This window comes from Gossypium hirsutum, chromosome D05, assembly GCF_007990345.1.
Source record: "Gossypium hirsutum isolate 1008001.06 chromosome D05, Gossypium_hirsutum_v2.1, whole genome shotgun sequence".
In the NCBI taxonomy this organism is placed as follows: Eukaryota; Viridiplantae; Streptophyta; class Magnoliopsida; order Malvales; family Malvaceae; genus Gossypium; species Gossypium hirsutum.
Window position 1 is genome coordinate 30,080,277 of NC_053441.1, and position 9,682 is coordinate 30,089,958.

At 31.8% G+C, this 9,682-nt stretch overlaps 1 protein-coding gene across 1 annotated transcript; it reads right to left on the reverse strand.

Moving 5' to 3' along the window:
- Positions 1–4,599: 4,599 nt before the first annotated feature.
- On the reverse strand, positions 4,600–8,712 carry LOC107904763 (multiple myeloma tumor-associated protein 2 homolog). Its single transcript, XM_016831246.2, has 4 exons — positions 8,435–8,712; positions 6,381–6,470; positions 5,923–6,190; positions 4,600–5,148 (listed from the first exon to the last, which is right to left on the reverse strand). Exons 1-4 carry the CDS (start codon positions 8,475–8,477, stop codon positions 4,791–4,793), a joined length of 759 nt encoding a protein of 252 aa, XP_016686735.1. The 5' UTR covers positions 8,478–8,712; the 3' UTR covers positions 4,600–4,790.
- Positions 8,713–9,682: the final 970 nt, after the last annotated feature.

Here is a 9,682-nt window from a genome sequence, read left to right on the forward strand (position 1 = left end):
GCGCGTTGCACCTTAGTCCTTTGTTTAGGAATATTTTTCTATTCGGTCCCAAACATTTTTTAGTGTGTTACATTCTAGTATTTGTTACTTATTTTTACAATTTATGCCCTTAATTTCATTTTAATTCCAATTGAATCCTTTATTTATTTAATTTCAACTTTTCATTTTTATTATTTTATTTTATTTATTATTTTTTGCCCTTATTTTATTTTTATAATGTTTACATTTTCATCATTCACTAGCATAGTATTTTCATTTTATTGATTTACTCACTTGTTACGTCATCTGTTTTTTACCCGTTATTATATACTGTGCTAATATTTGTGTCAAGTGTCGCATTTAAACATATTTATCCGTTTTTATACCATACCCGAATAAACTAAATATATACCATTTTAAGTGTTACGTTAATTTTTACTCGATGCATAAAAATGAAAATTTTTAAATTAAGACAATGTTCCGTATTTGGAGATTTGAAAGGTCGTGCCCTAACTTACGGGGTTCGATTTTCTCTTTGAACCAAGATAATCAAACATTCCTTTAAAAATTTAAACACATGAGATTTAAATAGTAATTAAAATAAAAAGTAAGCTTATTTTCGAGGATTCGAGATGTCATGTCCTAACTTACGGGATGTGACCTTTTGTTACCTTGAGATAAGAGAGCCTTTTACATATGTTTTGATTTATTCAAGCGGTTTTAATTAAAGAATAACGTTATGCAAAGTGGGGTCGAGTTTTAAAATCTCTTCAAAATTTCAATTTTCGACACTAAAGACATCAAGCAATCAATTAGGTACCAATTTTGGGCGTAACGAGGGTGCTAATCCTTCCTATGCGTAATCGACTCCCGAACCTATTTTTTGGATTTTTGTAGACCGAAAAACATTGTTTTAATAAATCAAACATTTTATTAAAATGATCAAATTACGAGGTGACCCGATCACACCTCCTTAAAGTGATTGGTGGCGAGATCCATTTTCATTTTTTTAAAGTAAAAAGTCGAATCAAAAAAGTGATTGGTGGCGAGATCCATTTTCATTTTTTTAAAAATAAAATCACACTAAGTACATTAGGTGGTAGTCTTTGATACCAATTGAAAAATCTCAAGTTTGGTAGTGAGGTGTGACAAGTGTAGTGGACACGTCTTTTGTCATATAGCTTGGCACACATAAAGATAAATCTGGAGAATAGAACACAGAGAGTTGTTAACGTGGTTCAGACTTAACCTACATTTTTGGGGCCTTGCCTTAAGAAAAACTCTACTATTAAATCTCACGATAAAAACAATAATTTAAGCTCAATCTATCTTAACCCTTAAATAATTACAACATCATCCAAATACACTTAGTATGAACTTTCCCATTGAAACTTTCTACACTAAAAACAAATAATCTTTCAAAAATAAACAAACAATTTTACTTTATTAACAAAATATGCTCACTCTCTAATTTTGATCATCCCAATCCCACCAAATAAGTTGCCTACAAATAGGCTAGGTATGATCATTCTTCAATTTATCTCTTTTATTCTTGACATTCAACCTTTGTCATTATCGAAAAAAGTAAGTTGATATATTTTCTTCAAATAATTCAATCGAAATAACCTTTTTTTTTTATCAACCAAAGAAATCTCGATGGAATGAGACTCTTTGAGATAAGTTCCATTGCTTTGATTACAGATATTTATCTTCTAAGGACATTAAATAATTCACGTCAAAATTGCCAACTATTTATAAGCCTTAATTCACGTCTTTTGTTTGAATTAGGTACTTGACCTATTTTTTTGGGTCAATTCAAATATTTAAACTTTGACTTCGTTACTAAAGTTGACTCCTATTGCTAGAGCTGTTAAAGAAAGAACAATTGCAGCCAATGGGATAACGTCACGTCATTTAAAATTGTATTTCCCTTAATTTTTATTTTAAAAAGAAAAAAAATATCAAAATAAATTGCCCTCGTTTATCCTAATTCTTCAATTTCCTTGCCCTAAATCACGCATCAGATGGAAGTAGCTTAAAAAAATCCTTCCTCATTCAAGTAGTCTGTCGACTGGAATCTAGAAAATTTTTTGTTGAATGTATATATGAAAGCTATGTGCGATGTAGCCATCAAGAAGAAACGAAACTCAGTCGCCTTATGTTCGAAATCCGCTGGAAGAGCAAACTTCTGAGGCTCAGTTTCAGAAATCCTTCCTCCTGTAACTGGATGGATATATCCAGTTGTTGAAAGCTACATACAGTTCCAGCAAATGCAAGAGTGTATGCATATGTATATATACAACAATAGCTTGATGTATAAGTCGTATGCATCATTGAAGAAGAATAACATACATCATCATTATATTAAATAAAAAATAAAGGACTTGTAAATAAATACTAATAATTTTATTTAAACGTAATTTTTTTGGTAAATGAAGATATTAAAAGCTATTACAAACAACTCATTCAATCCTAGTCAATCCCTCTAAATCATCATGAATCAGCTTCAAAACAGGATTAGTTGGCTGCAAGAATTTGTAAAAACTTAACTTCCATCTAAGGGCTTGTTTAGCCAAAGCATCCGCAACCATATTATCTTCCTTGTTGACATGTTGTATCTTTACTTCCCATTAGTTGTGACTCAATTGTTTAACATCTCAAGGCACTGCATATCGAGGTACATCTGACGTAGAGTTATGTAACATTTGGATAGCATCTAAGTTGCCCATCTCGAGGATCACTTTCCTAATACCCATACTCCAAGCTTGTCATAAACCATCAAACTCCCCACAACTCAACTTCTACAATTGAGCATATTCCAATCTTTCAGGCAAATCCCATCTTCCACTGCCCGTATCATCCCTAATAACACTACCAGATGATGCATGTCCAAACTCCAAGATCCTTGCGCCACCTGTGTTAACCTTACACCAACCAATCTTCGGTAACTGCCAATATGTTCCCCTGCCATGTTGGGTGAAACTACCCTCTGTATGTTGATGTACCTGCAACTCCCTCTCAGAAAATCATTGAGCTTGTTCTAAGATATCTTCAATATTAATAGTTCTCGAATTTAGGATTTAAGGTCTCAAGTTTAGAGTTCTAGCATTTAGTTATAATTAAATATTATCTAATTATGTTTAAATAAAATTATTAGTGTTTATTTATAAATCCTCCACTTTTTATTTTATTTAATAATAAAGTATCATTATTTATTTGTCAATGGTACATAAGATTTATAAATAAGAGTTGATCAAAGCTTCTCTCCTACATTAATATTAGCCCTTTTGAAAGGATAATCAACATTGCTTTGCTAAGGGATCTCATCCCAGCTTTGTACTTTCAACTGCAGTCAATTAGCGTTTAGGAATTTATTGTAAAACTAAAAAGATTTTGATTGAATTTTGACTGGAAAGCAGGCTGAAAATGTCAAACTTCTCCTTTTCATATTTACAAAGGAAACAAAATCAGTGGTGGTGGTTAGCCTGGATCTTTTTCTTCAAGCCCTCTTTCTCTTGCAGAAGAAAAATAAATGAATATCATAAAGCATTACAACGCAAATCTTGTTGCGTTCCATCAAACGGAAAAATCCCAGCAACCACGGTGTAAATAAGTCGAACCATGCAATTTCTTTTTTAAAACCATTTTCATCTTATGCGTGATTTAGGGGAAGGGAACTGAAGAATTAGGGTAAACATGGTGAAATTCTTTTTTTTTACCATTTTTTTTAATTTTAACAATTTATTTTTATTACCGATTGAATCTTAGTTCAATTGACATCGATATTGTTCTCATTGCAAGAGGAGTGTACATTATAAAAAAAAACAGATATGATAACAACCTATAATTAGATTAATGTTCAAATTATGCTTATTTATTTTTCTTTTGTTAAACGAAAATTAAAGGAAATACAATTTTAAATGATGTAGCACTGTCCCATTAGCTGCAACTATTTTTTTTAACAGCTTTAATGGGGAAGGCTAACTTCAATAAGGAAATCAAAATTTAAGTACCCAAACCAGTTAAAAAATAGTTAAAGACAATAGTTTAATATGCTCCAATTGAATTAAGCCTATCTATAACAATACATAAACAACCGTGAGGGTGTGAAAAGAGTTGTAAGGCACACAGGAGATTTTGCGTCAATGCCAATTATACTTGGCTGACGTGTAGGCAGAAAACCGTATTGTATAAGCAATTCCATTATTGAACTTTATCACAGGAGATGTTACCCTATATCATTTTATACACGAACTGTCACCAAGCTACAAACAGAACTAGATCCTTATGACGGTAGGTGTTCCTTATGTTGGAAAATGTATGGTACATACTGTCTCTCTTTCTATGAATGTTTCTCCTGATACCATTTACTAGGTTTTATATAAGAGCTTATTTAAATATGGTTCATACTGTCTCTAAACTTCAAATTGTACCTATTAAACACTTAACATACCGATTTCTTGAAAAATTCTAAGGTTTTATATCGGTTGAATTGGTTTTCGATTCACTTTCAATTGATTCTAAGTGATCCCTAGTTCTATATGGGACCAGACCTGACCTGACAAACCCCCATTTAAACTGGACAATAAGATTTTCAACTATGTCTCATAGATTTCCAGGTGAGATGTCAACAGACAGTGATCTACATTCTCCTGCAAATTACTAAAAACATATCATACCGTATGATTTATACCATTGCACAAAGGAAAAAGAAGAAAAAGAGCAGAAGAGAAACTAAGATATCAATCCATAACACAGGAAAACGATACAGAGGTGGCCAGAAAGAAAAGACATTCAGTCCAAAATTGGATTCATGCCCTCCTTTCTTTGTCCTTCCTATGACTTCTCTTATCATCTGATTCACGGGAATATGGTTTCTCATGTTTCTCATGTCTCTCATGCTTCCTGTACTTTTCATGCCGCTTCTCATTCTTTTCGTGTCGCTTTTCATGCTTCTCGTGTTTGTTGTCATGCCGCTTCTCATGTCTGTCATGCTTTTCCCGTCGCTTCTCCTCGCGCTTCTTTCTCTTCCTGCTGCTTTCATAGTCTGATTCACCTTCTTCAGCATTGGTGGTTGATGGAGCGGGTTCATCTACCTTGACTGGCTCAGGTGAGGCTTCCTTCTGAGTGGATGGAAGTGTAGTTGGATCTTCCCATGCACGTGGCAATCTGCAGCAAGAGCAAAAGATATAGGAAAAAAGAGAACAAAGGGAAAGTTAAAAAGGATGAAAGCTTCTGTAAAAAAAAAAAAAGATATTCTCAAAGATTTGATGCCATTAATGCTCTAGCAATAGCAGCATGCACTTTTTCTTAATGAGATATCTAGGCAATTCTCGTACAATAGTCAAAAGTATAGCTGTCACTATATTGTAGAACTAAGCAATTTGATCCTTGCATGTTTGATATTGGTGCAAACAAGCAAAAGTTAAATTTGATAATATCATACGTTCTAGATAGAAGAATTCTTTTGCTGCCCAAGTGCTACCTATAGATCTATATTTTAAATTTCAGGAGTCTACAATTTACCATTTAACATTGTTACCAATCTTACTTGTTTGCTGACTATTAAATGTAGAAGGATTAAATTACTCAATTTCGTAGTTGCAATTTTTTTACTTAGTATGGTAATTGCCTATATATTTTAACCAAAAAGCATTGATGTGTCCGTAGATGCTGCTATTTTGGGTGCTTGATCAAACAGAGCACATTCGACAAGATACAAATTATCTACAACCACTCCTCAGAGATAGAACCTAAAATGATCTTCCTCACTCCCAAGAACCCAACATAGCACCAGTTTCTTTATAAATGTTCTTTATAAAGTGTTCATAATTGAGCATAATATGAAGGAAAAAAACACATAAAAACCTACTGACTGTTCTTTTGTACAATCATATATCTTGAGAACTCATTTATTTCGCATTATATAAATCTACCACATACCTTGCAAAACCAAGACCGTGGACTCGTGCTGCTTCAGCATGGCCTGCACCTAAGTCCTCTGCAGTAGACCCTCTCTTCACAAGTTCCGAAAGCTCATGCTTATCAAGACGATTGCCTTGAGGTTGACTAGAATGCTTAGGAGCCAGTCCAAGAGCCTCCCTCATGGCCTGCTCCTCCTCTTCCTTGACTCTTCTAATTTCTTCTTTTAGAGCCTCAGCATCTGAACCCTTGGAATTTTTATCCCTTGAATACCAGTGCAGATCCTTCCCTGTAATTTAAAAGAACAACTTCATGTGCTGATAGGCTTTTGCTTAGGGTGAAATTTTCATAGCACTATGTATTCCAGCAACTATTCAGAGAGAGAGAGAGAGAGAGAGGATGACATAAAGTTATCCTCTAGCTTAAAAAAAATACAATAACTTTGTACTGCACACAGAAAAAGTAAGAGAAAACCATACCTTTTTGCCATCTCCCAATAGGTGCCTTAATACTATGACCAAGATAATTCTCCCGATGTTTATCAACCTTTACATCCTCCCAACTAAATTCTGCATGTCACAGAAAAAAATACTCATTGGTATAATTCACCTAGACTGGTACATGGAAAATAAAGACAAACTCATAAACATTAAGCAAAGTTATAGTAGAATTTTTTATGTAACTAATATGCAAACAAGATGTAGAAACAAATATTTTAATCAAATACGCAAGAAAAAATAATAATAAGCCCCTCAAATGCTAAAATCTCTAATCTCATGTCTCAAAAATTAATATACTAAATAGTGTAAAGCACTGAAGATCTCAAAATTTAAAATGTCAAAGACTAGTAGGAATTGAATAATCAATAGAGTCAACCCTCAACTAAGGTGGGAGAAGTGTACTTTTAGATCTAGCATTTTTTACTCTTTTCATTCACACTTCTCCAAGTGGCCACTACAGCATTTGGTGACATGATAGTCCCAGGTTGCACATAGGTAGCCAAGAACATATCCATAGTTAGTGTCTAGTAACCGGAAATTCCTCTACTCCTGCCATACCAACATAATCCTTGTATTTCTTTTTTCCCTTTTTTCTTCAAAATATATTGGAAATCACTCACAACAGTCTCTCAAATAAAGGAAGTCGATCAATATCCATAAAGATTATATTCATGTATCTACTTATGCATGAATGCGTCAAGAAATATAGATACATAAAAACTTTCTTTTTCATAAAATGCACTAAAGGTAACACGTGTTTCTTCTCTTCAATTTATTTTCAACAAGGAGAACCAATATCTTTTATATTTTCAACCCATTGGTTTTAATGGATATCATGTAAAAATTAGAAGTTTATTTCATTTATTGCATAGCTTCTTCGGTTTGTAATCTTTTTGTCTAACCTTTTATCTGAACTCTAAGGGCACATTAGGGCGAGGGAGTTCATCGAAAGGTTTCTTTTGTAAAGAGAATTTCAAATTTTCAAAACAAAATTTAAAAATAAGTTATATTGGAAAAATAAAAACTGGAATTTTCCAAGTTCTTGGAATCTAAATCAGAATTGAGAAATTCCTAGATTTTTAAAAGATGTCAACATTTATAATAGATCTGAAAAAAGTTCCATAATGGAGATGGAAAATGAGAAAGATACCCGGTCTCCTTCATGGTCAGACTCAGCTATACCAAATTGGTAAATAATGCTAGCTCCTGAAGTTTCTCTATACGCTGTATTCAGAAGCAGCAATCGAAACACAAGTTGAAGTTTGCTTCTTAATTTCAATATTAAGCTATCCAGAGGTGGCTTATCCATCAAGAAATATATATCCACAAAGTTGAAGTTAAGAAATATATATTTATGTTCGGAGTTAAACTAGATTAGGAATGACAGTAGGTTAACTTCAAACATGATGCTCATCAGCAAAAGTTTATTCGATTACACAAGACAGGCCTATCAGGTTAGATGAATTGGAAATTCAACTTCAAGTCATGGAAATCAAACATATTTAATCCCCCTTATATTTATTGGATAAGCCCAAACTCAAACATCTTACATATAAATCCTTCTTCAGAACAACCAATTCAGGTTTCTGAGGAAACAAATTGTGTATATTATTTAGTAATCCGGCTCCAGAATGACAACATATTATTTAAAATAATAGGAACGAAGAAGACAAGTACTTCATAGCTATATGACATGACAAAACTAAAATTACCACTCAAAAATCTAAATTGAACTTATTTCAGAATTTAAAATTAGCTAAAAGGGCAAAACTAACCCATAAATCCAGATCGCAAAATTCTCTAGCGCAACCAAATTTTTTTAATCGATAAATAAATTTAAATTTCCAATTCCTTTTATCTCTTATCATTCAATTAAAGAAAATCCAAACATAAGGGCCGAGAATCATAAAATTGTTGCTATAGCAAAATTTTGTTAAAATTAAATTGAATTATGGAATCTAAGAAGACGAAAGGCCTAGAAAACCCTAGAAACGCATAAAGCTAATAAGGGGATAAAGAAGGGGGAAACTTACGATCTCTGCCACCACGAACGCCGCCTCTGGTTGGATGATACATTTTTTTCTTCTCTCTTTCAAATTCAACAAGTTTGAAAGGCTTTCTTCCCTTGCTTGCTTGACTTCTGTGTTTCCTTTTTTATATAGGATCGGGAATCAACTTATAAAAATTGGATTGAAGTAGACTCAAATAAAATATAAACTTAAATTCGGACCGCTTGTATTAAAAAAATTTATATTAATCTAAAAATTATAATAAATTAAATAGATTAAAAATATTAAAATAAATATTTTTCAATAAATTGAAAATATACTAAATTTTTTTTACTTAAATAGCACTAAAATAATTGTAATTTAATCCATAAATACCTTTAAAATAGTAACAAAATTAATAATAAAATAAGAGTTATACAATATTCAAATAATAACAACAAAATAGTAGGAATATAATAATAATAATATGACAGTAAACAACAACAACAGTAAACAACAGCGAAAAAAATGAGGCAAATTCGCTCCAAGTCGAGATTAGACCAAAAAATCTTACCCGATGTCTAACCGGTTTAGAAAATGAGTCTTATTTTTTGTTCAAGCCCATTTTGTAGTCTTATCTTTTTTCTTAAACCTTACCATTTTAGATAGCTCAACTCATGATCAGGTTTAGTTTTATATAGACAAACTTTAAAAGAATTAGAATGATTTTTAAAGGGTATAACTTTTATGTTAGTCCCTCTATTATGCAAAATTTTAAAATTTAACCTTTTTACTTTAGTTTGGCATAATTTAGTCCTTAGCACTTATCTTTTTTTTTATAATGTTATTAGTAGATCCATAATGATAATATCATTAATTTCAATCTTAAAATGGTGAAGTGAATTTTTATTATTCTATCTCACAAATAAAATCACATGAAAATCTAGTTAACTATGTTAAATCAATAATAGATTAATGTATATTTTTAAAATTTTAGCTTAATTAAAAAATTACCCATTAAATTATATCTATTTTCTCAAATAGGTACTTAAATTCTTTTATCAAATTGGGTATCTAAATTACCGTGTCGTTATTCATTTAACCCAAACCCTAACATTGGTTGCCTAAATTTTTTTGTCCAATTTGAAGTTGTCACGTCACTATTCAATTAGCTACCAATGTCATACAACATATTTCTATCCATTTCAATAGTTAATTGAAATGGATACACTATTCAATTAATCTAAACGTGAAATATCTAAAATGAAAGGAAGAAAGAAAAATAGATAGAAA